This window comes from Canis lupus, chromosome 6 (assembly GCF_003254725.2).
Source record: "Canis lupus dingo isolate Sandy chromosome 6, ASM325472v2, whole genome shotgun sequence".
In the NCBI taxonomy this organism is placed as follows: Eukaryota; Metazoa; Chordata; class Mammalia; order Carnivora; family Canidae; genus Canis; species Canis lupus.
Genome location: NC_064248.1, coordinates 7,270,201 through 7,298,098, shown reverse-complemented (window position 1 = coordinate 7,298,098; position 27,898 = coordinate 7,270,201). Strand labels below are relative to the sequence as shown.

Here is a 27,898-nt window from a genome sequence, read left to right as displayed (position 1 = left end):
CGCGGCGTGGGCGGGGCCGCAGGGGGTTGTCCGCCCGCTGCACGCACAGCAGCCGCAGCCGCCTCGCGCCCGGTCCCGCGGTCGCAGCTCTGTCCGCATCCTCCGCGCCGCCGCCGCCGCCGCCGCCACCTCAGCTGCTCGCTTCGTGGGTCGGTCCCTCCGGCACACGGGCTCCAGCCGCGCCGCAGCCGCCCTCCGAGCCCTTCAGGCCGCCCCGGTCTCCTCACCCGGCCCGACCTACAGCCCGCGAAGATGGTGGACCGCGAGCAACTGGTGCAGAAAGCCCGGCTGGCCGAGCAGGCGGAGCGCTACGACGACATGGCCGCGGCCATGAAGAACGTGAGTCTCTCCTCCCCTCCCCCCGCCTCGCCCCAGCCCCTTCGCAGACGCGGGCCTTCGCGTGGACGGCCCAGGGACTAGTCGCCGGTCGCGACTGCGGCGTTGGCCGCCCCTCCCCGCCCCCGGCGGGGAGCTGGGGAGGGCCCCGACAGCGAAAGGGACCCGGGCTGTGACGCGGACTCTCCCCGAGCTCCCCCAGGGCCGGCGGCGCTGCCTCGACCCTCCCCGGGCTCGGGCTGGGGCGGGATCATGCAGGGCTGGTCTCGGGAGTGGGGGCTCTGGCCCCGAGTCTCCGGGTCCGCTGGGGACCTGAGCGGGGGCCGTGAACATCCTTTGTGCCCCACTTCCCCTCCTCCCAGCCTGGGGGTGGGGGCGGGGGACCGCATGGATGCGGTTCCTCTTTCTCTCCCTGGTGTCTGGGCGGCGCCTTTCCCATTCACTTATCAGGTCTCCTGGTTTTCTAATACTTCCCCCCCCCCCCGCCCCCCAAATCTTCCCCACTGCCTCTCCTGATGGATCCTTTAGAACCTAACCAGGAAAAATGTAGGCTCTCCTGAAACCCTGGGCTCAATGGAGCAAAACCGAAACCTCCTTGCTGCCCTCACGTTTTTCTTAACAAAAGGCTCCTCTTTCTCCATACCCCAAAGCAAGTCTTCTTGCTTTTAGGTAAGGGGAATGTATGTCTTGCTGGCATTTTCATTGATTGTTCTCAACATGTCCTCTCCATTTTTTCCTGATGGCTTTTTGTATTAAAGAGGGTAGGTATTGTCTTTGAAATAAAGATTATACATTTAGCTGACTGGTACAATTTGTGACACATGCTGTTTCTTTGAATATCGGCACACATCTGTTGAAATTCCTATAAGTTGAAAAAATATTCTTTCTGATCTGATATTGCAAACAAAGCAGTGGTGGGAGGCAGTATCAAGTCATTCTAGAAGATTCTGCATTTGTCATATTGCAGAGAGCCTAGACTGGGTGGAGGCTGGGAGGAGTTATTTTAAAGGAGAAAAAGTCTTTTTAATAATTTGTTTTAGATAAATGTGAGGCTTTTTAAAATAAAAACTAGTGCATCCTCATGCTGATGAAAAGAGAATGCTGATCGCCAGTTGTCGCATTTTGTCTGGGATGCAGATTCCTGCCTGTATTGCACCATTTTGTCAGTAACAGTACATTTATTTAATGGGCTATCGGAGTTTGATATTAGAGGAGGGGGCAAATACTGAGTATTATTAAATCAAACATATAAATTATCTAATGAATGATTTAGGTCTCTCACTACCTTAACATTTAACTTCTGCATTATGTAACAAAGATTTTGAAAATGCATCTCCAGTGTGAAGTGGATTCAGGAGTGTATCTTCTTGCATGTTAAATCTTTATAATGAAGCAATGTAGGTATCACAGATTAATTATTGAATAACTTTGCTATTTCATAAAAAATGCATAACAATGCTGATGGCTTTATTTAAGCCAGCTACCTTAACAAAAAAGGTTTTTATTTAGGAAGAGCCTTGATTTTGAAATTGGGAGTATTGCTGTATTAATGTATTGCCACAGATTTAAAATTTAAAACATTTTAAAGCTCAAATGATAAGTTGTACTTTTAAGAGATAGCAGTATTATAAATATGTTTAGTTCATGCTATTTAGACGCTTCTAATTTTTCCATGTTTCTAGTTTCACAGGAAAGTGAGTGACCTCGCACCTATATCCATAGCAACCCAGTGATGTCACACACAATGACACAGAGGCTGCAATGCACCTAAGGGCTGGTAGGGAGTATGCAAATGGCATTTGTCCAAGGTAATGCAGAAATTAGCAGATAAGCAGGTGGAATTGAGCGTTTCACCGTATCCACCAGATAAGAGTTGGTCCAAAAAATAAGAATTTCATTTACCTTTAGGCATGAAAATCCGTGACCTCTAGATAATGCCTATTCATTTTCCAGTTTCTAGTTTACTCACAAAAGTATATTTGTATTTTAAAACATGTGTCTCTGTTAAAATTGGACAATAATGGAATAAAAATAGAAATTCTAAACAATATGTTTTCTGATCATAGTGCTGGGTAGGCTGCTGTATACTTGGGTTTATTGCAGATTTTTTAACTTGGCAGGTCATAATAAAAACCTTTAAAAATTATGATTTCCTACTGGGTCATTTTCAGTAATGTTAACGAGTGAAGATTCGTTTACATTGAGACTTGGAAAAGTTCTTTTTTCACATATTTATGCTTCTGCTTCTTGTCAGAGTATGGAGGAAAGAACAGTGTAAAATAAAGGAGATCTTTTTTCAAACCTGTTCACTGTGACTGAGGAGGTATGCTTATCTCTGACCCTCATTTTCCTCATCTGTAAAATAGGTCAATATCTACTTGAAATACTTGTGAGGATTAAGTAAGGGATGTAGTAGGTGCTCAAAAATAGTAACTATTTAGAAAACTTTGTTTCTTGCCTTGTTTATAAAAGTCATCTCATCTTTGGAGAATTGGGAAAATACGGGAAGATACAAAGAAATTACTGGGTCCTGTCACCCAAGGAGCACTCTTCTAAGGCTGAAGTCATTCTGATGACAGGGGGATTAAATTTGCACTTAATGAAATTATTCTAGTAATAATACTGTTGGTACCTGTGCAGAGTGGTAGTTGTGTGTGGGTGACCGAGGATGGGAACAGTTTGCAGTGTTTTGAAGAAGAAAAGGGGAAGTTTACTGGCGTTTTGTTTTAAGCTAATTTTTTAATATTTTTTTTAGTAATCTCTTTTTTTTTTTTTTAGTTTTTTTTTTTTTTTTAGTTTTTTAAATTTATTTATGATAGTCACATAGAGAGAGAGAGGCAGAGACATAGGCAGAGGGAGAAGAAGGCTCCATGCACTGGGAGCCCGACGTGGGATTCGATCCCGGGTCTCCAGGATCACGCCCTGGGTCAAAGGCAGGCGCCAAACCGCTGCACCACCCAGGGATCCCTTTAGTAATCTCTATATCCAGTTTGGGGCTTGAACTAACGACCTGGAGACCAAGAGTCACATGTTCTTCCAGCTGAACCAGTTACGCACCTCAGAAGTTTAGTTTTTTAAGAGAAACCTGTAGTCTGCCATTTAAGGGAACACCTAGATGTTTCTTGTTAGACAGTTCTGTCTTGTCCTTTGGATTCTAATAGCCTCTCCAGAAGTTAATATTCTAAATAGGCTACTGGTACTTGCCTCAGGAGGGAGAAAAGATCTCTGGGCTACTCATCTTATTGAAGTGACTGGATTGGGGGACACTGGTTGGAAAAGGCTACCTTAATTATATAGAAGAGTCTTATTGGAATCCATATGGTCTACAATTCTTAATATCTTAAATACTCTGTTTTTCATCCTAGCCCTTCCAGGAGGCTAGATCAATAGCCATTATCGCTAATGGAGTAGTGACACCTCTGCAGACTTCAGAGGTGGAATTCTGCCAGCCATTATTCTAAGTCATGTGGTTTCAATTGTTCTGTTCTTTGGGGTGGAAAGAATACAGATAACAGTTGGCTTTTTATGTAGTAGTCTTTGCAATAACTGCAATGACAATTGCTTTTTATAATTAAAAAACACTGTCTTTTGAATCATATCAAGGTAAAAAAGGAAAAAAGGTACTGCTAAATGTGTATCATTGTTACAGAGCTTTGGGTTAACAGCAGACCACGGGGAGAATTTCATTCCCTAGCACCTGCGGGAAGCCTTATTAAGCCAAATTCTAAATTATTAAAAAGCAGAGAAAATGATTTTGTTTTTATCAAGGTAAAAGTCACATAGTATCAAACTAATCGTTTTCAAGTGTACAATTCAGTAAAATTTAGCACGTTCACAATGTTGTGCAACCATTATCTCTAGTTAAAAAAAATGAGAAAATGATATTTCTAAAAAGGGACAATGGTTTGGCTGTAGCTGGCTGGATTTCAAGACTACTGATTCAGGAATGTGTCAATAGTGAAGTAATCACAGCTCACAGCCAATGGTAATTGGCATCCTTTTGTCTTTGTTTTCTGACATCTGAACCTTTTCAGCATAAATTGAAAAAAGACTTATTTTAGCTAGGTTTATATTTCCCTTTAAGAAGTTACAGAGCTTAATAACCGTATGATGTTCCCCCAAATAAATAAGAATTTATCTGAAATCAGAACAAACTATTAACTATTGGAGATTATGGAAATTTTGCTGGGTTATTACTATGACTCATTTTCCATCCCAATGCTGACTTCGTTATAAATGCTTTCCCTGCTGTGGCAGCGGTTCCCTAATGAACACTGTACAGCATGGAGAGGGTGAGCTGTTCAAGAACGGGATGCTAAACTGATGGGAATACTCTGTGTATGATGTTATATATACAACATTGGGGGCTTCTGAGGCTTCCAAGAGCTTCTTACTACCATTATCACCAGCCTTAACTCTTCTTACCTGGCGCAAGGCATCTGGTTATTACTGTATTGCTCTCCGATTCCATGGGATGTGGAAGAAAAGCACAGAGCATTTTATAGGTTTACTAGTCAAAGGGGAAAACACACATAAACCAGTGTTTTGTCTTTTTTAATTAAACTGCCTAGCATGGGGCTTGAACTCATGACCCCAAGATCAAGAGTTGCATGTCCTATTGAATGAGCCAGGCACCCCTCTTTTGTCCTTATTTTCTAAGTTCTGTTTTTTTAGCATTTGAGCATATATTTACGACTGTAATCATGGGAGGCTCAGCTTGTCTTTGTAGGTTGTAAAGGCTACCAGTATCAGCTACCTTTCCTTTCATAATCATTTTCCTGTTGTCTTCCTCAAATTCCTTTTTAGGTATCAAATATGATTTTGGTTCATTACCACCATATCATCACACAGAGATCCTTGAATTTTGATTTTACTCATTTAAACCAGTTCCATGAAAAGTGATCAATAGACGTTCCCAAAAGAGAGCTTTAATTTTAAGATAAATGGTTAAAGAATCGGTTTGATTCCATGATTTTACAGCAACAATAAAAATAAGTCTTAAGGACTTTGCATGGCTTTTTTTTTTTCTTCCTTTCTAAACTAGTGAAGTTTAAGCTAAATTGTTAGCAGCATTTCACCTATAAAGTTGTGTCCTATAGAGGGAGATTTTTCTTTACCTGAGTTGAATACTGTGCTGCATAGCTGGGTTGCAAGTAGGTAAAAGGGAATGAGAGTGTTCTCACATATGTAGATCGTTTAACATGAGATTTAGAAAGTAAATTTCCAGATAAACTCCTCGGTCTCATCCTCTTAATCTTTGGAGCAAGATCTTACTTTTGGGGGGAGATAGCCAAACTGAATAGGACCCAGGTGTAAGGTCAGCTTTTTCCTCTTAATTCTGTTACTAGGACAGGGGCAATTCTGTTACTAGGACAGGGGCGTCAGAGCTGGGAATAGGACAGTGACAGCAGTGGGCAGCTGCACAAGTAATGACAGCTCAAGAGGAATCCCTTAGCCTCCCTCCCCCACAGCCGAATGTGCAGAGCAGCTGCAGTGGCAGAGAGAAGGAAGGGTAAGAGGGTAACAAGAGGAGGGCTTTTAAAAATGCAGGTTTGTTTTGAGGAGATAGATCATTTAAATTTCTTGAGTTTTTTTTTTTTTTTTTTTCTCCTTTTAAAGATTTTATTTATTCATGAGAGAGGCAGAGAGGTAGAGACACAGGCAGAGGGAGGAGCAGGCTCCATACAGGGAGCCTGACCGGGTCTCCAGGATCACATCCTGAGCCGAAGGTGGCGCTAAACCGCTGAGCCACCCGGGCTGCCCTTAAATTTCTTGAGCTTTTTTTTTCTTTTTTTTTTTTTTTTCTTTTTTTCTTGAGCTTTTTGAAAGGAATTATTAACACAACACTTGAGCCTATCATATTAAAAAACCTGGATCTGGGAAGTGGTTTCTGGTGCCAGTACTTTAAGGATGTGGAAATAAGCTTAAAACTTTTTTTTTTTTTTTTTTTGGACTGAATTAAGTGAGTAGGTCTCTGCCCTGGTGGCCCCACATGGATATAGTAGCCAATAGCCATGCAGATAATCCCAATCCCATACTCCTGCCAGCACAGTTTTATGTGAGGGCCTGCCTGATATGAGTAGACTGGTGGATAGATGCTATTTTCAAATGATACTCCATTCTTCACATGTGACCTATATCGAGTCTTTTAAACTACATCTCTAATAGAGGCACTAACTTTTTTATATTAAGTTGAATATGACCCAATCTAGAAGTGCAAGGAGAGAATAAGAGGCTTAACAACCATCTTGAGGCAAGAAAAAGCTAGTGGGAGTGCAGAAAAAATAGTTTTTATTTTATTTTTTTTTTTTAAGATTTTATTTATTCATGGGAGACACAGAGAGAGAGAGAGAGAGAGGAACAGACCAAGGCAGAGGGAGAAGCAGGCTCCATGCAGGGAGCCCGGCATGGGACTCGATCCTGGGTCTCCAGGATCACACCCTGGGCCAAAGGCGGTGCTAAACCGCTGAGCCACCTGGGCTGCCCAAAATATTGTTTTTTAAAAAAAATTTTTAAATTTCTCTCTACACTCAATGTGAGGCTTGAACTTAAAATGTCGAGATCAAGAGTCATGCTCTACTGACTGAGCCAGCCAGGCACTCTTATTTTTCTTTTTCCTTTTTTTTTTAGAATATTCTAGAATATTTTGAATTTTGGGATGCTGTTATTTTCTAAGGGAGTCTGGTCATTGGAAGGCTGTCATCAATGGGACTGATTACTGATAACAAACATGTCTGGCCTTTTGGATGCTTGGAGATTTGGGAAAAAATGACAGGTATCACCATAATTATTCCCCATGCAGGTATATTTCCCTCGTGTCTTTTTCTGTAGTGTTTAGGCTTGCTTTTGTACCTTGCCTTCTCCCTTGACATTTTTTCAAGGATCCTTTTTTTTCCTGTTATTATGTTCAATGGCTTAACAGTTCTATGGGTGTTTCATAATTTAATTTTTTCATAATTGTATTTAGCGTTTGTGTTCTTTCCGAATTTATAAGTAATGTTATAAGTATCTTTATGGCTAAAGCTTCCAACATATATTTTTTTAAGATTTTACTTATTTGACAGCACAAACGGGGAGCTGCAGGCAGGGGAGAGGGAGAGGTAGGCTCCCTGCTGAGCAAGGAGCCTGATGTGGGATTCCTTACCTGATGAAGGCTGATGTTTAACCCACTGAGCCACCCAGGTACCCTCCAACATAGTTTATATATTAGGATAGAGACCCAAAAGTGGAATTTTTTTTTTTTAAGATTTTATTTATTCACGAAAGACACAGAGGAAGTGACATAGGCAGAGGGAGAAGCAGGCTTCATGCAGGGAGCCCGATGTGGGACTCTATCCTGGATCCCAGGATCACACCCTGAGCCAAAGGCAGACGCTCAACCGCTGAGACACTCAGGCATCCCCAGAAGTGGAATTTTTGAAAGGAAGAGCTAAGCATAATTTTTAAGGTTCTTGAAATCACAGTGGGTACTGAGTTTTCTTAAAAGTAGTGGAAAATGTAATCAAGTAGGTATAACACGCTTCTAAATTCAAGGATAACCTATTCCACTTTACTACATGAAGAAAAATGAAGTCAAGCAGGTAAGAACTTCACTGCTAGCAGCGAATCTCCCTTTTGTTGCTTTCTTGTGGTTGGAATGATTGCCTTTAAAAAGAAAGCACTGAGGGCCTGGCTTGCTCAATACTTAGAACGTGGGGGAATCTCTTATCAGATCATGAGTTCAAGCCCCATGTTGGGTGTAGATTACTTAAAACTAATATGAAAAATTTCAAACATTTCTAGAGACGAACAGTAGGATATGTCTTCATACAACCAGCTTCACCATTTGTCAGCATAACAGTCAATCTTGTGTCTGTGTTCCTACCAGATTTACCATCTTAGAGGAAGATGGCTTCTTAACGACCTAAAACTACCCTGTATTGGCCATAAATGCTTAGGTTATCAGCAAGATCTCTCCACATTCAAATTTGGCAATCTCAAATGTAGTTTCTTGCTTAAAGCATTTAATTCACATGGCAGATGATTTTCATTTTTTCCTTGATTTTTAAGAGAGGCACTTCGCTTCAGTTGAAATGCAAGTGCTGCCTACCATCAGCTTTTTCTCGTGAGGGGAATGAAAGCCTGGATGGGTCATGAGGGGGCAGAGGATTCATGATGTGTTGTCTGTGGGTTAAGAGTTCTATCATTACAGGACTGGGATTCCTCTTTTACTGCCTTTATTTTGTTTTTGGAAAGATTCTTCAGTTATTTCTGGCTTTTATCACTAATCTGATAGAAGAGCTAAAACCCAGTTTATTGGTTGAGGACGATGTGAATAAACAACTTTGCTTTTGTTTGGCTCTGTTGCTTGCGAAGCATTTTTTAAAAAATCATTTGTTTTAAGGGCTGTATGTTGCTGGGTATTTGGGTGGATGGGTGGGTAAGTAGGTAGTAAGCATATCTTAGCTGTCTGGGCCCAAACAGCCTAGCTTTGAATCCATGCTCACAGGTATAGAGCTGCCCAATTTAATGATGTTAACAGTAATTTAGGTGGGTATGCTATCATTTTACTTCTTTTTTGCCATTTGAAGGTTCTGCAGGAAAACTTGATTAATTTTTCCTTAAGATTTTTACTCATGAGAGACACAGAGAGAGGCAGAAACATAGAGGGAGAAGCAGGCTCCATGCCAGAAGCCCGATGCGGGACTCAGTCCCAGAACTCCGGGATCACCCCCTGAGCCAAAGGCAGACGCTCAACTGCTCAGCCACCCAGGTGTTCCATAAAACTTAATTTTGGAAGGGGATTCATTTACTAAGGAAAGGAAAACAATATGGTAAGTTTCCAACGGCTATAACAACAGTAATAGAGTAACAGGACATCAAAGTCACACTGGACTTCAGGATATTTGGTACAGAAGCAATGCTGGGTCTCGGTGAGGCTGGAAGGAGGAGAGCATGGAGGAAGGAATGTCATGGCAGAGGGAATAACTTGTGTAGTTCCAGAGTGTGCAGGAGGAGAATGTACTGCAGTGGTGTGTATTTGAGGAAATAGCAAATGAGTCCACAGAGGTGAGTTGGGGCCAGTTCACAAAGGGCTTCGTGAAGTCTTGAGTTTTTAAACTATGGAGAGTCATGGAAAGATTGTAAGCAGAAGAGGATCATAATCTGATTTTTGGCCTGAAAATATTTGGAAATTGAAAAGGAGCGTGAAGGGCAGCCCCTCCCTGCATGGAGTCTGCTTCTCCCTCTGCCTGTGTCTGCCTCTCATGAGTAAATAAAAATCTTAAAGAAAAGAAGGACCGTGAAGTGGAGGGAGGGAGACAAATTAGAGTGTTATGGGGTGGAGCCTGAAGGGATGAGAACCTGGACATGAGGATGGATGGTGAGAGCAGGTTTGGGGGCATTGGATGGCTGGAGACAAGAGGAGGGAGGAAGAATGACCGACGTGGTGAATTCCATTGTGGTTGTGCTGAGTTTGGGGAGCCATGTAAGTAGAGGTAGCTACAGGTTAACATGTGCACGGCACTTAGAATAGCACCATACACAGGACAAACACTGTATTACATATTCTCTCCATCAAATAAACATTTTTGTAGGACCAACTAGTGACTGAGCTTTGGTCTGAGAGCTGGGGAATCCGTGGCCCACTTCGTGGCCCCTATGGAATGGACATTCTAGTGGCGGACACTTGTTTATCCGTGATGGCTAAAACCAGGCATAGTAAGGTCACCTAGGGAAAGTAGAGAGTTTGAGTCAGAATGAGGTGGCTGAGCCTATTGGTAGTGAGGAAGGCAAGAAACCAGGAGGGAATGCTAACAAAGGGAAGAGCTGGTCTGGAAAGAGGGAGTGGTTGGCAGTGTTGGATTCCTTTAGGAATAGAGATTTAAGTTGAAGATGTAAGGGAATGTTGATTGGGGATGGGTAAGGGGAATGACAGTTGATGGCTTTATCAAGTAGGTGCAGGGGTGGTAAGGCGAGTTGAATGAAAGCTCAGGAAGTGCTGAGAAGTATAGACTTATTTTCAGGAGCTTGATTTTGCAGGAAATGAGAAAGATAAGATTAAAAGCCACTTATTTTTTTCTTTTTCTTAAAGATTTTATTTATTTGAGAGAGTACTAGCAGGGGAAAGTGCAGAAAAAGGAGAAGCAGACAACCTACTGAGGCACTCACTCGCCTCCACTTACTCATTTTCATCCTGATCTTGGGTGATGTGCTAATGGGAAAAAGCAGGAGGGGAGGAGGCAAGATCTAGGGGAGAGATTGACTGCTGGGCATATAGTGAAGGGGAAGAAACACTGCGTTTGCAAACAGGGAGGAGGCAATGATAGTACCAGTTGTTTACTAAGAAGAGGCACCTCTTTCCTTGTGGTCACTCTCCATGAAGAGGTGGCAGGAAGCAGGTATTGCGAAGCAGTAGGTGCAAAGGGCCCCTGCTGAGGTTAGGAAAACCTTAATGTGCAGGGACTTGTCTTAGTTTGGTGTCTGTCTCTGTCTCCTTCCCTGTCTCCTCTCCCCTCAGTAGGAAAGTTCATATTCATACACGAATAATTGAATTCGTGAATCTTAGAAGAAAGGAATAAAGCCTAAAGGGAAGGAAAGAAGGGATGGAGGTCAGGAGCATGGGCTAGTAGGTAAGAGTGAGGACTGGTATTATTGGATGGAGGTTGTGTAAGAGTTTTATTTTATTATTTATTTTTTAAGATTTATTTATTTATTCATAAGAGGCAGAGACATAGGCAGAGGGAGAAGCAGGCTCCCTGCAGGGAGCCTGATGTGAGACTGGATCCAGGGACCCCAGGATCACAACCCGAGCCAAAGGCAGACGTTCAACCACTGAGCCACCCAGGTGCCCCTAACAGTTTGATTTTAAAGGTGAGTGATTTTGAACAAGGAGGTCAGGGTGTGGTTTGGGGGTTAAGTTGTCAAATTTGGTGAGATAGCTACACTGTTGTTTATAATTAATTCAGGGGAATAGCCTTGGACAATGCAAGTGGAACCAGAGAGCTAGACACAGATCTGGACATAGGTGAGTAATCCCAACAAAAATGAACAGGACATTGATTCCAGGAAAGTTGTAGAAGCAAAGAAAAGACCTAAAAGGAAATTGTTACGAAGGGGAGTCAGTATGGATTTGTATAAGAAGCTGTTTAGGGATACCTGGGTGACTCAGTGGTTGAGTGTCTGTCTGCCTTTGGCTCAGATCATGATTCTGGAGTCCTGGGATCAAGTCCTGCCTGTATCATGCTCCCCATGACAGGCCTGCTTCTCCATCTGCCTATGTTTCTGCCTCTCATGAATAAATAAAAATCTTTGGCGGGGTGCGGGGGGACAAACTAAAGTGGCCACGGAAGTTTTCTAGCAGCAAGCTCTCTCCTATTCACAAGCACTTTTCAGGCCTCTGCTTGCCTCAGGCTTGCTACTGGACCACTGGCTAAGGCAAGTCACATGACCAAGTGCAGAGTGTAGGGGTGGAGAGCTAAGATTCCATTTCTTCATGGGAGGAGCTACAAAGTCATACTGCAAACGAAAAAGATCTATACAGGGTTGGGAGGAATTAGTAGAGCCACTTTTGCAAACAATCGGCTTGATACATTGAGGATAGATTCGGGTCACCTAAACACTTAGAAGTGACTGGTACGATGGTGATTCATTGGTGTACGCAATGTGTGCCTGTCCCTAAGGACTTCAGTCTTTGTGGGGAAAGGAGGGGTATATAGTTAACAGTATGAGGCACTAGAAGTAAGTGGTATAAAGGATGCAAGGTAAAAATTAATACACAGAGTAAGCTGTGATTAGTGTTGCCTGAGAAATTTTCAGAAGGCTTCTGGAAGGAAGTGTATGTAGTATTTGAATTAGGACTTGAAAGATTTACAGAGAATTTTTCTTTATGGGTTCTGGAAGTGTGCTGAGGTGGTTGGACAAGCATGAGAGTGCAGAAGTATACAGTATGAGGAAGAGTAACATGACCTAAAAAAAAAAAAAAGAGTAACATGACCTGAGTATTGATAACTTGCTATAGGATACAGGGTTTTTCTTTCCTTTTTTTTTTTTTTTTTAAAGATGTATTTATTTATTCATGAGAGACAGGCAGAAACACAGGCAGAGGGAGAAGCAGGCTTCGTGCAGGGAGCCTGATGCAGGACTCGATCCCAGGACTCTGGGATCATGACCTGAGCCACTGAGCCACCCAGGCGTTCCAGTACAGCATTTTTCTACCTTGGTACCATTGATATTTGGGCCATATTATTCTTCACTCTTGTAGGGGGCCTCTCTGTGCATATTAGAGTGTTCAGGAGCATCCCTGGCCTTTGCTCAGTAATCTCTGTAGAGCTGTTTTTAAGAAACTGCTGCAGTGTACCATAGTTCATACAGCACTTGTGTACACATCAGCTAGTTTAATTTTCTGCTGGGAGAGTCTCCCCTCCCTCACCAAAACATATCTATGATTAAAGCAGCCATGATAAATATTAGCTCTTTGTTTGCCTGCATTCAGGAGGTAGCCTGGCTGAAGTTTGAGTCTTGTATTCTCAGCAGGCTTACGGGTAGTGACAGAGGAGCCTGTTTGTGGGAAGAGGATGGTGAGGGGAGTTATATCCAGATCATATAAACAGTAAGTAGACAAGACGAAGAGTTAGGAGGATTGTCTTCATCTGTTTTGAGGAATTGATTGTGGCCCCAAGAGATAAAATTCATAAGGCTAGCACATGACAGTTGTAGGGAGTTTTACCATGAAATTAATTTCTGAAGATGGACTTAGGTCCAGTTCTCACAGAAGATGTGCAGGTCGGTGGGGGGCAGGGGGAACCTTTGCTCAGGGTCTGCAAGAGGGGAGGAGCTCTGGTTTGATATCTGTGTGGATTGTCTGTGTTTAGGGAAGTAATACGTAATCTTATATAATCTCAGTATGTTTCTATCCTTCGTGTTTCCCTCCTATAGCGGCACAATTTGATGCTTTATAATGAGAAATACCTGTGATAGGGAATGTAAATTTCTTAGCCCTCTTCACGTTTGTTTAAGTATACCTGAGCAATAAAACTACACAATACTCTTGTTCTCATCTTGGGAGAGGGGATGAGAAATATTAACATACATTAGACTACATAGGAGTTGATTTGAAATAACAAAATTAATATTAGAGGTTTATGCTCTGTGACAGTGACTTGTCTTTGTATAAGCCCACGTATTATGAAGGATGAACTATTTGGAATTGGGAACTCCTCAGGCACACATGAGTTAATGTTTAATTGCTAGTGTGTGAAAGTGCAATGTAGACTATGGTACAGTGCAACAGTTTTATTTTTACAACTTTATTGAGATATAATCCACATACCAGTTCACCCATTACAAGTGTACGGTTCAGGGTTTTTTTTAGCATTTCAGGGTTGTGTTAGCTAGCATCAGTGTCTGAATCCTAGAGTAAATACTGTCACTCTCCGAAAAAGAAACCCTGTACCCATGGGGAGTCACTGTCTACTCCCCTGCCCTCTCTCAAAACCCCCCAGCCCTAAGCAACCACCAGTCTATTTTGTGTTTCTGTAGATTCGCCTGTTTGGGACATTTCCTGTCACTGGAATCCTGTAGTGTGTGGTCTCCTTGTGACAGGGCTTCTTTAGTTTGGCATCGTGTTTTCACTGCCCTCCGTGTTGTAGCCTGTGTCCTTATTCCATTCCTTTTTATGCCCGAGTAATACTCCATTGTTTGAATAATGCATTTAATTTAGTCTGCTCACCAGTTGACCTTTAGATTGTTTTCAGTCTTGGGTGTTTTGACTAATGCTGCTAAGAACATTTGTGTATAAGTTTTTGTGTGGATGATGTTTTCATTTCTCTCATATATACTCACCTAAGAGTGGAATTGCGGAGTCATGTGGTAACTTGCCATTTTGAGGAATATTGTCCTGCCATTCCTCTTTTTTTTTTTTTTCCCCAGATTTGTATTTATTAGAGAACAAGTGGGAGGGAAAGGGAAACACAGACTCCTACACAGTGAACTCAAACCCAGGACCTTAAGATCATGACCTGAGCCAAAGGCAAATGCTTAACTGACCAAGCCACCTAGGTGCCCCTGTGCTTCCATTCTTAACCTGGAGAAGTAAGGATTCCATGCAATACTGGATCTTTAAGGGGTAGGGCTATGTTGGAGGATATTTATTTATTTATTTATTAGGGGATTTTATTTATTTATGAGAAACAGAGAGAGAGGGAGGGAGGGGCAGAGACATAGGCAGAGGGAGAAACGGGCTCCATGCAGGGAGCCCGACACGGGACTCGATCTCAGGTCTCCAGGATCATGCCCTGGGCTGAAGGCAGTGTTTTTTTGTTTTTTGTTTTTTGTTTTTTTTAAATTTTTTTTTTTATTTATTTACTTATGATAGTCACAGAGAGAGAGAGAGAGGCAGAGACACAGGCAGAGGGAGAAGCAGGCTCCATGCACCGGGAGCCCGATGTGGGATTCGATCCCGGGTCTCCAGGATCGCGCCCTGGGCCAAAGGCAGGCGCCAAACCGCTGCGCCACCCAGGGATCCCTGAAGGCAGTGTTAAACCGCTGAGCCACCCGAGCTGCCCTATTGATTTATTTATTTTAAAAGATTTTATTTATTTAGAAAGTGTGCACCTGTGTATATAATGCATGCAAGCTGCATGATGCATGCAGCTATAATGCATGAGGGAGGAGGAGAATCCCAGGCAGACATTGTACTGAGCACGGAGCTGAACATGGGGCTCGATCCTGTGACCAGGATCATGACCAGAGCCAAAATAAAAAATTGGATGCCTAACCGACTGAGCCTCCCAGGTGGACCAGGGGATAGTTTATTAAACACCTCCTCTTGAGGTGCTAGGGTGGCTCAGTCAGTTAAGTGTCTACCTTCAGCTCAGGTCATGATCCCCAGGTCCTGGGTTCGAGCCGCAAGTCAGACTCCTGGCTCAGGGGAGTCTGCTTCTCCCTCTGCCCCTCCCCCCTGCTCATACTTTCTCTTTCAAATGAATAAATAAAATCTTAAAACCCCCCAAAACAAGAATCACTATTTAAAAATGCTGGAAGTATTCCATTTAATTCAAAACAAAAGTGCCCGTGATCAACATTAGTAACATTGCCCATGTGTGTGCAGTAAGATGTGATTATAGGTATAGAGAGTATTACTACAGGAAAGAAACTGATACTTGATAGCCATAAGATTATGGAAATAAACTGGGGAAATATATGAATTAATAATTGGCTTAATGAGACAGGGCTGAAATTTATAGTATATTCTGTATATTGGCCGTGACCTGTATAAAGATCCAGTGAAAGATTTTTATACAACTAAAGTGGGGGAAAAAGGTATTCTTGGGGTGGAGTAGTGCACACAAATCAACAGATAACGGGTTTGAGTTAATTATTTACACCAGTAAACTTGTTTATATAAAATTACTGCCTTTGGGTGCTTTTTTTTGTGAAAATTTAGTTCTCAGCATTGGTTTGGTTTTAAAAATCTTAAAAAACAAAACAAAACAAAACACCCACCAAACCTTTAATGTAGATAAAATTAACAGGGTGAATTATGGAGTAGGTTTGTTTGAATAAGTACTGTAACAGGTCAGAATCAATGTTCTCAATCTCCACTGCTCCCCAGCCACTCTGTTTTCAGAGAGTGGCCTCTCTAGAAATATACCTAGAATACACAAACACTTTTTATTTTTTTAAGATTTTATTCATTTAGTCAAGAGAGACACAGGGAGAAGCAGGCTCCCTGCAGGGAGCCCCATGCGGGACTTGATCCCAGGACCCCAGGATCATGACCTGAGCCAAAGGCAGACACTCAACCACTGAGCCACCCAGGTGTCCTCACAAATACTTTTTGAATGGCTAAGAATTCCACAGTATGGATGTGTCATAGTCTACTAGTTTCTTACTGAAGATCATTTTGGTGTTTCCAGACTTTAGCTGTTAGCAATAATGCAGTGAATTAGTTTCTAGAAAGAGTTGCAAGAGGAGCACCTGGCTGGCTCAATAGAGTAGCATGTGACTTTTGATCTTTGGGTTAGGAGTTCAAGTCCCATGTTGGGTGTAGAGCTTACTTTTAAAAAACGGGGGTGGGGGTAGGAATTGCAGAGTCAAAAGGTTGCTGAATATGTGTAATTTTGTTAGTCCTTTGCAGATTGTCCTCTATAAATGTTGTACCGATTTATAGTTGCCCACCATGGATGGATGAGTGAGTGCTGCTCTTCATAGAGTCATCTGACTTTAGGTATTGCCAGTCTGGAGAAAAATGAACATTCATAATAGATGAGATTGGGTGCTCTACCTGTGTTTCCCTTTTCTTTCAACTGTCCATTCCTTGTACTTCTTTTTTCTATTACTAGTTGGTCCAAAATTCTTTATAGGAGGTCTATGTATTAAGAGAAATTAGCCCTTTCTCTTTGATGTGTTGGTGATACTCATATCATCAGAGACTTGGGATGGGAGAAGGAACACAGGTTTTGAAGCTAGAGGGCTCAAGTTTGTGTCTTATCTCAGCAATGTGTTTGTGGTGTGATTTTGTTGTTGTTGTTGTTGTTGGGGGGGGGCAGTCCTTTTCATTTGTCTACATCACATCTGTAAGTGTGATGTCTGCCTTGAAGAGAAGTAATGAAACAAACACAGGACTTTGTGACTGTCTGAAAAGCCCCAGTGCCCGGGCAGCTCCTCTGTCATCTGTGACATCTTGAGCTTGGCCCTGGTGAATATGAAGTTACAGGACTCCCAGGATGCTCCTGTTCCTTAAATTTTTCCCTTCTGTAGAGTTATCCATGGTGGTTGCTCCTGGGTTATAAAAACAAAAACAAAAACTCTAATTGGGATGCCTGGGTGGCCCAGAGGTTGAGTATCTGTCTATGGCTCAGGGCATGATCCCCAGTCTGGGATTGAGTTCCACGTTGGGCTCCCTATGGGGAGCCTACTTCTCCCTCTGCCTCTGCCTCTGTCTCTCTGTGTCTCATGAGTAAACAGTCTTTTTTTTTTTTTTTTTTTTTAAATAAAAAACCCAGCTATGGTTATTTTCTAAATAAAATTTCCTCTAAACTTTACAGACAGAGTGCTATCCTAAGAATAAAGTGAGTAAGTTTGTGCTTCCTCCTCAGGGAGCAGCACCTTGAGGATGTCTCACTAAGTTTTCTGTTTTCACAGAGTGCTGGCATATGAAACATGCTAGATGCTCGACAGATGCCTGATGAATTACCTGATGAGTGGCTTTTCAGTATATTTCCTTGTTATCAGACCTTATGGGACATGTTCTATCAAGTTTTCTAGAATGAATGTATTGAGGGTCCTCAAGACTTACCCCCAGGGTGGATGATGTTGCTAGGACTCAGCATATAGTTGTATTCAGGGCTTTGTATTACAGCAAAAGGATGCAGAACTAAATCAGCAAAGGAAAAAGGTGCTTGGGCAAAGATCCGAGTAAACCAGGTGCAAGGTTTCAAGAGTCCTCTCCCAGGGGCTCCTATGTAGGCTGCATATGTGAAATGGTGTCTGCCAGGGAGTTTCATAAGAAATTTAGTGCCCCGAGAGTTTTATTGGGACGGGTCACATAGGTACTTTTGCCTAGCACATAGCAAAATTCAAGACTCCTAGAAGGAAAACAGGTGTTTACCATAAACCACATTGTTTGCACAAACAGTTTAGGGGCAGGGAGCCTTTCTTATCTGGAAGTGGTGGGAACCGTTCCAAAATTCAAGTTTTCAGATGCCGGCCAAGGGTCAAGTTTGCAAGTAGATCTTGCTAAAGTTAGCATTCTCAAGTCTGTTGTATTAACTCCTCTGCACAGGGTATAATGCAAGTGTAAGGCATTTTACCCTGATAGAAAAGTCATAGCTTCAGGGTATTTTGTAAAGTTTTTGTAGTTATTTAGTAGACCAGTCATCTCTAGAATATGTGATTAGTTACATATTCAGGCAGAACAGTATCATTTATTTCTAGCAGTTTATTCCTCTGCTTGTATAGTATATAGACTATCCATTACATGAACACTGATATCCATCCTGTACCTTGTCATCTTATTTTTTCTGTTTGGTATAGGGTGTTCATATATAGCAGTTACTGTGTTTCTCTCTTTGATGTTCTTTTGGCCTTTCTAATGACTAGTACTCCAAACCTAGGGGCATAAGAAAAATGCAAGATGAGGGCCAAATGTTATACCTAGTGTCCGCTAGTCCCCTCCTCCTCTTTTTTTTGGGGGGGGGGGTGGGGAGACAGAAAGCATATGAGAGTGTGAGCAGGGAGAGGAAGGAGCAGGCTCCCTGCTGAGCAGAGAGCCCAATATAGGCCTCTATCCCAGACCCTGGGGATCATGACTTGAGCTGAAGGCAGACACTTAACCAACTAAGCCACCCAGGAGCCTCCTTTCACCTTTTCCTTGAGATTATTTTTTTAGAGCAGTTTTAGGATCACAGTGAAATTGAGTGAAAAGCAGAGTTCTCATATACCCCTCGCCCACAGCCCCTCTCCCCGCCCCAAACATCATCTGAGTGTTTTTTTTTTTTTTTTTTAAAGATTTTTTTTTAGGGATCCCTGGGTGGCGCAGCGGTTTAGCGCCTGCCTTTGGCCCAGGACGGGATCCTGGAGACCCGGGATTGAATCCCACGTCGGGCTCCCGGTGCATGGAGCCTGCTTCTCCCTCTGCCTATGTCTCTGCCTCTCTCTCTCTCTCTGTGTGACTATCATAAATAAATAAAAAGATTAAAAAAAATTTTCTTTAAATTTATTTACTCATGAAAGAGAGGGAGAGAGAGGGGCAGAGACACAGGCAGAGGGAGAAGCAGGCTCCACGCAGGGAGCCCAATGCGGGACTCGATCCCGGGACTCCAGGATCACGCCCTGGGCCAAAGGCAGGTGCTAAACCGCTGAGCCAACCAGGGATTCTCCCCCAGAGTGGTTTGTTTTAATCAGTAGACTGAGACCTACAGTGACACATCATTATCAAAGTCCATGGTATATATTAGTGTTCACTTGTGGTGGTATACATTCTGTGGATTTTGATAAGTGTTCAACGACCTGTATCCACCATTAGAGTACTATATGGAATAGTTTCACCACCCTAAAAATCCTTTTTTCTGGCTATTTATCGTTTCAGTTTTAGTTTTTGGATGTGAACTCAGTTCATTGTGGAGACTTCAGCATTCTTAAATCAGTGTGTCTTATATTCACCACTCTAAATCTTATTTTGTAACTTCTCCATAAGATTCTGCAAGATTGAAATAGTTGTGTTTTGTTTTTTTTTTAACTTATTTATTCATGAGAGACACATAGAGAGAGGCAAACACACAGGCGGAGGGAGAAGCAGGCTCCACACAGGGAGCCCAATGCGGGACTCAATCCCGGGACTGCAGGACCATGCCCCAGGCCGAAGGCAGGCACCAAACCACTGAGCCACCCAGGGATCCCCTGAAATAGGGTTTAAAGTAGGCCTGATGCAAGTTTTTTCTTATTTAAGAAGATAAAATGTTTTGAACTTGCATTCATTACAGTTTAAGGTTCTTGATAGATAAGTTGTTAAGGATCTTGTAAAAGACTGCGTGCTCTAAGTGTTGAGGTCAGAAAGTTCTCTAAATAGCTTTCCAAGATTCTCAAGGGTTGCTAATCTTTGGTTGAAAGTCTTTGCATCAACTCTTAGGGGAGAACAGTTGATGCTAATTAATATCTGATTCCTTAGCAGCTGGGATTTGGAGAATTCCAGTTCTTAAGCTATCCTTAAGCTATCTGAGAATAACAGATTTTGGGGATCTTTTTATTAATCTGTTTATCTTTAACTCACTAAAAGAAATTTGAACTTGGGAGGGGCCTGGGTGGCTCAGTTAAGCGTCTGCTTTCAGGTCCAGTCGTGATCCCAGGGTCCTGGGATGGAGCCCCATGTCTGTCTCCCTGCTCAGGGGGCAGCGGGGTCTGCTGTACCCCTCCAGCCCTCCCCCCGCCCCCCCGCTGTCCTCTTTCTGTCTCTCAAATAATCTTATTTATTCACTTATTTATTTATTTATTTTTATTTATTTATTTTTTTTTTTTTAAAGATGAGAGACCTAAGCAGAGGAAGAAGCAGGCTTCCTGTGGGACTCATCCCAGGACCCCAGGACCCCAGGACCATGACCTTTTAGCCCAAGGCAGATGTTCAACCACTGAGCCACCCAGGCATCCCTAAATAAAATCTGTAAAATAAAAAAGTTAGGCAGCCCCTGTGGCTTGGCGGTTTGGCACCGCCTTTCATCCCAAGGCGTGATCCTGGAGACCCAGGATCGAGTCCTCGGGCTCCTCGAATGGAGCCTGCCTCTCCCTCTGCCTGTGTCTCTGCCTTTCTCTCTCTCTCTCTCTCTCTCTGGGTCTCAATAAATAAATAAAATCTTTAAAAAACAAATTGAACTTGGGTTAGTATCCTAGTTGTTGAGAAGAGAGAAACCTTAATTTTGTTTTTAAGAGGAACATGTGATGTGCCAGAGGATACAGACTTTCTACATTATACACCAGCCGTGACAGTATATTTTGGGGACGATATTTACAAGTGTTGCATTCTTAGAAACAATTCAGTGACTCTTTGGAAAAATAATTACCTCCCTTTCCATATGATATATATCTCTCCTCTTCCCACATTGAATTCTCATTCTATCTTGGTTAAACCTTTTTTTGGACGCTGAGCATAATTTTTTTCCTTTTAAAAAGTTATCTTTGACTTTAAAAAGTAGTATGGTTGGGATCTCTTTTAATGTAAAAATCACATATTCATTCTTACAGAAGTCCTTTTGATAGAAATTTTTTGATATTCTGACTTAAGGTTTTTAGAGAAACCTTACTATTCTTTAAGCAGACCTTAAGAGCTAAAGGTTTTTCCCTCTTAGTTTTTCAGTGGCGAAGAACACCTGGGTATGTTCCAAATGTGTTTGAGTTTACTGTATCTAAAGGGGATATTATCACTTCATAATCTCCATGTTTCTGAGGCTTTACATAAGCACACATTGCTGCCTTTGGGCTCTGCAGCCTTACTTCATTTGAGCAAGAGGAGACCCAACAGTATAGGGTACTGGTGAGGTCATTTGAGCTTTAAATAGTTGCTGGCTCTGGAAATGAGGACAGCATGATTTAGGGGAAAGGCCAGAACTTGATCTCAGTGGCCTTAGGCACTCTGGCTTCTCTTTGCATTGGAGACAGTGATCAGGTTGCACTGGAGGAGGCCAGCCTTTGGTATTCAGGGAGTATAGGCTGGAGTCCTATGGTATGCATGCCTGAAGTTTACAAAGGCCTCAGCTTGTTTGAAAGCCAGTCTTGGGAGTATTTTCAGGCTATATGATACTAAAATTTGTGGAAAGGAAGTGATGTAAGGTAGCTAAGGAAATTTCAGCTCCGAGAACAAGATGAAATGGAGACGTGATACTTGATACAAGGATATAAGTTAACAGATGGTTATATAAGAAATTTAGAGGCATCTTATGCTGAGAATTAAAATGGAAAATTATTCAAGGTATGCTCAAAAGTAATTGCTCACATCTTTCTGTCACTTTATTGGGTCAAGAGCACGCTATCATTTATTTGATACGCTCTTGTAATAACTTGATGAAAGAGGCAGAAATATCAGTTGGCCCAGAGAGATGAAATGCTTGCCCCCAAGGTCACTTAGTAAATGGTGGGATTGGGAAAAGTGCAGTCTTTTAGGTTAGCTGAGTACACATCAGAAATCAGCAGGAGTAAGTAACTGTGTGGTGTACAGGTTGAGTGTAGTGTCTCCAAAGCCTAGAATATGTAAAGAATTGGATATGGGGAGGGGGAAAAAAACAATTGGATGTGAGATGATAGAAGCTGTCTTATTCCAAAGAAGTGTTTCCACAGCAGAATGGGGATGGGGGCGGGGGTCATAGAACAGAAAGTACCTCTGTCCTGGTTTCCTTCTGCTCTAAAGTCTAGTAGTACAGAAACCCTGTCTTCCTACTCTACCATCTGTTTTATAAGTAGGCCATGTCTGGTAGTGTTCTCTAGCATTATAATGGGACAATAAAAAATGCATAGTAAAAGGGTAACATAAGAAAAGCTGCTAACCAGTTTAAGAAATATTTGAGTAGGGACACCTGGGTGGCTCAGTATCTGCCAGTTGATTATCTGCCTTTGGCTCAGGTCATGATCCTGGGGTCCTGGGATCGAGTCCCACATCAGGCTCCTGCGTGGAACCTGCCTCTCCCTCTGCAAGAATGACTTGCTTGCAGTAAACTAATGAGTAAGATTTGGTTTGTGTTAGGATTTAATTATCTCCTGAGAGATACTATTTAAGTTACACAACCAATTACAATTAAGCCTAAACCTCCCCACCTCCAGGTTTATGAAAGTGTCATATGTACTAAATGTGAATGATTCACACATCGAAAAAAATCTCTTGGTATCCCACCCCCTTGTTTTGGTTATCATTTTAGATTATGTTCCCCCCCCCCCCCCCAGATCATTGAAGATCTGAGTGACTGGCCAGTTTTAATAGGGTAGATGAAGAGCTGGGGAAGATTTCATAGAGGACATGAATATTAACTATTAAGTTCGTTCTTGACACTTGTGTAAGTATCCCAGGCAGGGGGAGAAGAACAAAGGGCCGAAGTAGAAGTTTTTGTTGCAATTAACATGTTATGACTAGAGCCACAGGTAGGAGAGGACAAGGCAAGAGAAGTATCTAGTCCTTCTGAAATAGTTAATGATCTGAGATTCTTGGTGTTGTGGCTTAGCCACTGACTTAGTATACACTGCTTAGATACAATAACAGACCAATAAAAATGTGCTCTCTCAATAGGAACAAAAAATAAGCAAGCGTTCTATCCTCCTTGTAGAAGTCTTTATTTATTTTTTTATTATAAGCAGTTGTTTGGTAGTCATAAAAATAGAGATCATTGGTGTGGTGTTGCTTAGTTTGCTCAGGGTGATTACTTGCTGGGATGATGAAGATCGAAACTTAGAAATGCCCATATTGAAAGAAGCATTAATTCCTGTTGGCCACTTCAGTTTAGAAGTATGTTGCTCTTCTCTACATCATTTTGTATCGCTGATGGTGTTCAGCCTGCAACAAATCTGTTTTCCAGTTGCTGACATGCCTCAGTGTTAGAACTGAGTCCAGACATGGCCCCAGTTTTGATTTCCGTTCCTGAGGTTTGTAATTCATATAGTCTTAACACAAGGCAGAAAAGCTGCCTCATTTCTCAGAAGGCAACTTGAGTTTGACTTCAGAATATTCTCACTGAAAAGGGATGGAACTGATTAGACCGGACAAGGTTAGAAGGAAAGTGTTGAGGTATATAACAGCCATTTATGCTTAAAATGTCCAGGATTTGTATTTATGTAACGTTACAGGAGAGAACTGTTGCCCTTTTGTAATTTATATCAAAGTTTGTTTTTGACATCTAAGAGCTTGACCTGATTGATAGACCTTTGATGGAACAGATGTAAAAAATGTGTTTCCTTTTCTAGGGAGGAAGTGGGGACTTCAGGCATCACTGATCCAGCTGCAGTATTTTCCTTCTTTGTCATTTGCTGTGTCCCTCCCCTCCCGTGCACCCACACAGCCTCCCTGCTCTTTCTGTCCATCACGTTAGTCACCTGGTGCATCTGTTAGTGTTGTAGTGGCATAAAGATGTGATCAACCCAAGCGACATCATCCAGACCATAACGACTCTTCATTCTCTTCTTATAGGTGACAGAGCTAAATGAGCCACTGTCCAATGAAGAGAGAAACCTCCTGTCTGTGGCCTACAAGAATGTCGTTGGGGCACGTCGTTCTTCCTGGAGGGTCATTAGTAGCATTGAGCAGAAGACATCTGCAGATGGCAATGAGAAGAAGATTGAGATGGTCCGTGCTTACCGTGAAAAAATCGAGAAGGAGCTGGAAGCCGTATGTCAGGATGTGCTGAGCCTGCTGGATAACTACCTGATCAAGAATTGCAGTGAGACCCAGTACGAGAGTAAAGTGTTTTATCTGAAGATGAAAGGGGACTATTACCGCTACCTGGCTGAAGTTGCCACTGGAGAGAAGCGGGCAACCGTCGTGGAGTCCTCTGAGAAGGCCTATAGTGAAGCTCATGAGATTAGCAAGGAGCACATGCAGCCTACTCACCCCATTAGATTAGGCCTGGCTCTTAACTACTCCGTTTTCTACTACGAGATCCAGAATGCCCCGGAGCAAGCCTGCCACTTGGCCAAGACCGCCTTCGATGACGCCATCGCTGAGCTCGACACTCTGAACGAGGACTCCTACAAGGACTCCACTCTCATCATGCAGCTCCTCCGTGACAACCTAACGCTCTGGACAAGCGATCAGCAAGATGACGACGGTGGCGAAGGCAACAATTAAGGCCCCCAGGTGGACTGGCAGCGCCCGCTGATGCTACTACTGCAGTCTTTATTTTTTCCCATGAGCTGGGGGTCGGGTGGGGGAGGGAAAGGGAGGGACGACCTTCCTAGGGAGAAGCCCACGACCTGTCCTGTCTTTGATCGCCTCTTTTGACATTTTTGCCAAAATACCACTAGTGGAAAGTCAGGCTAGCTGTGCTGGTATTGAAATAGCAGCCTCACACTGGCGTATGGACTGTTCTGTAGATGAATGCAGGTGGAGCGGTCTGTCTTTAACTTATTGCTAGAGAATAGGGTTTTAAGACGAAAAGAAAACTGAAACGAGATGGCCCTCATTCAGTAAGTTCTGTGGTTCCAGTAAGGATTTGTGTGTACAGACGCTCTTGTCTTATGTTTTGGGTACTTTCTATCTCATCTATTTTAGCTGTGCATTTTTTTTTCAGGGTGTACTCGACCAGCCATGGACTAATTGAAATCCCAAACTGACAGACTTGGAACATAAGGTGTGTTTATCCTTATGGTTTAGGCCTTGCCAGTTTCCTGAAGTCTTGGATTAGCTGACAGTATTAACACTAAATTGCAGTTTACAGTATTCTCCATTACAGCCATACGTAACATCAAGCCATTGATTGTGTCTTTTTCTTTGCTAGTTATTTTGGTTTTACATCCTTAGTCAGCCTTATCCAGGTTGGTTTTGCTGTTCGCTATCTCCTGGGCCAAAAGGCTTGCCTGAGGAGAATCAAAGCTACCCTAGGTTTTGGTTAATAGGTGCTTGGCAGGTGGCTGTGGGATTTTTGTCCTTCTTTCCTCTTAACTCTCAAATCCACCACAAAAATGATTAATCACTTTAATAGAAACGTTAAACACCACAAAAATAGAGAAAATTCAGGTCTGTATGTCATTTATTGTGTTGATATTTTCAGAGAACTCCTGGTTTTTAAGCTGCCACAGCTCCTTCCTCAGGGATCACGCTGCCATCACTCTTGACTTGAGTGTTCCCCACTGGACCTTCTGCTGGTGGCTCTTTATAGGGTGGAGATGCCATTGAGCTATAGAAGCTGGGCAGTCATCTTGAGGAAGTTTGTGCAGTGTGTGGAAATTCAGGTGCTAGAAGCTTACTGGTAGACAAATCCAAAAGGAAGAGCTCTTCTATTCATAAGCATTCTGTCCAGTTTCGGGAGCCTCATAAGCATGTCTGTTTTTCCTCCCTGAAAACACTCCTTCCCCAGGCAGTTGTTGTAGGAAGATGAACTAAAATCATTATCAGATAATAAATCACTCCTATTTGACCAAGAGTTTTTCTACACATTTTTTTTCTTCTTTTAATGAAAGCATTGAAACGGGAGAATCCTTTCTCTCTAGTGCAGTTGACGCATGCTCTGGAATCCAAGGAAACTACATTGTTGTTTCCACAAATTTGTTCTCAGTTAGCCTTAGGTCCTTCATTCTTGTTTCGGAAAAAATCTGTCTGAAAACATGACCTGTTGAGTGTGTGTTCAGCCTTTTTTACAAGATCAGAAACAGTGTAAACTCCCGAGATCTGGGTTAAGACGCCAGATTTGTTTTGTCTGTTCCTTTGGGTTATTTAGTCAAGGAGGTATGAGTAATAATTGAGGAAACACTGACAGTTGCTTTTGCTGTTTACCAAAATTGAACTTACAGTTGGGAAATGAATACGTTTGACAGGATCCAGGTGACAGTGAAGAATAGAACGATGATGCCCTGTAGCATGGCACAGTTTACCCAGCGTGACTTTCCTTAGAAGGTTCCCTCCATACGCTAGAGCAAAAGTCCCAATTAACTGAACCCTAGCAGAACTAGAAGAGAGCTGTACAGCTTTTGTGCCATCACCGGGGCCTAAAGTAAATGCCATGGATGGGAAATGATTTGGGTGGGGGTGGGGGGGGTTAGGTGGGGCTTTCCTTAACTTATCTTCATGTCCAGTGAGCAGTGTTGTGTCCTTTCTTGTAGCCTTTGGAAATGATTTACTGGAATTACAAAACCTATATTTTCTTTTAAATTTCAGCTTTGGCTCTGGCTGCTTTTTAGAATAATGCAAGATAAAATTATACCTGAGGGCTAAAAATGAGGGAATGGGAAACTTGATATTTAAGCAGCTTGAATGGTTTCTTTTCTTTTCTTTATTTTTAAAGAAATGCACTTGCCTCTGATACTGTCTCTCCAGTGAAATGATTACTCCTCCATTATTCTATTGATACAATATTGTGCATGCTAGTGTTGTATTTCTATACAGTAGCTTGAAATTTATTAACTTATACTGTAGGTGTTATGTATTCCTATGACAAAAAATTAAGTCTTCAAATTTTTTAAAGTTTTTTTAATTTAATTTTTCCTTTTGGGGGTACAGTTTGCTCTACCAAATAGTGATCGTAACAAATTGATCTGTTTTGGATGTTGCTATAGTGACATGCAGTTATATATTTTGTTTTTAAGGGGGGGGGGAAGCAAAAGAAACACCAGTGTTAGCTTAATCTTAATGTCTGGTGTTTGTCATGGTGAAATTATAACTATTACAGTGTAGGAGAACAACGACTATGTTCTCTGAATGAGCCTTTGTGCTTTTTTGTCATGTTATGCAGTGAACTATTTTTAAGGTCTAATCAGTGATTATTTTTCCAACTCCGTGTTTCTCTAAGGAATTATTTCACACACGGACCATTCTTAGCAGTTTTCCTCAGTGATGGAATATCATGAATGTGAGTCATTATGTAGCTGTCGTACATTGAGCAAATAAACTTACAGATCTGATGTCAGTGCTACTTAGTTTTATTTAAATGACTTTAATTTCCCTTTGCTTTCCAAGGGCTGATTGGATGTGCGTGCTTTCTACTCACAGAATGTGGTTAGATTGGGGGCCAGGGACAAGACTGGGAAAGTGCCTGTAAGCTGAGAGTCAGACCTGGGTTTACTGATGTTGAAAAATGATTGTACCTTTTGGGCCTCCAATGTTTTTCCTACAGAAAGGGCACCTTCAGGTGGATCTCTAAAAGCCTTACAGGGGTGGAGGGAGTATGATTTGTGAGAAGAACAGGGCTGAGTTAAATGATGGCTTCTTTTGGTCCTTGGGCAAATTACGAAACTTTTGAGCTTTGGGGTGTAGGTCTAAATGAAAATGGGATCACATGCCCGGCTGTGTCTCTCAGTGAGGCACCCAGTATTGTTGGAGGTCTCATGAAGTCTTAGATGAGGGGGTTCTTTGTGTTGAAAATGTTCATAAATAGTCTTGCGTTTTTAGTCCCTCTGAGGG

At 42.3% G+C, this 27,898-nt stretch overlaps 1 protein-coding gene and 1 long non-coding RNA gene across 2 annotated transcripts; both read left to right on the top strand.

Moving 5' to 3' along the window:
- Positions 1 to 26: 26 nt before the first annotated feature.
- On the top strand, positions 27 to 27,404 carry YWHAG (tyrosine 3-monooxygenase/tryptophan 5-monooxygenase activation protein gamma). The gene is made up of 2 exons (XM_025425873.3): positions 27 to 339; positions 23,975 to 27,404. Exons 1-2 carry the CDS (start codon positions 253 to 255, stop codon positions 24,629 to 24,631), a joined length of 744 nt encoding a protein of 247 aa, XP_025281658.1. The 5' UTR covers positions 27 to 252; the 3' UTR covers positions 24,632 to 27,404.
- On the top strand, positions 350 to 23,967 carry LOC125755227 (uncharacterized). The gene is made up of 3 exons (XR_007411106.1): positions 350 to 11,187; positions 11,283 to 11,341; positions 20,337 to 23,967. It is a non-coding gene; the product is annotated as an uncharacterized LOC125755227 (long non-coding RNA).
- Positions 27,405 to 27,898: the final 494 nt, after the last annotated feature.

Coding starts and splice junctions, on each gene's coding strand:
- YWHAG (XM_025425873.3), top strand. CDS start 253: ATGGTGGACCGCGAGCAACTGGTGCAGAAAGCCCGGCTGGCCGAGCAG. Junction 340..23,974: donor TGGCCGCGGCCATGAAGAAC/GTGAGTCTCTCC, acceptor CTCTTCTTATAG/GTGACAGAGCTAAATGAGCC.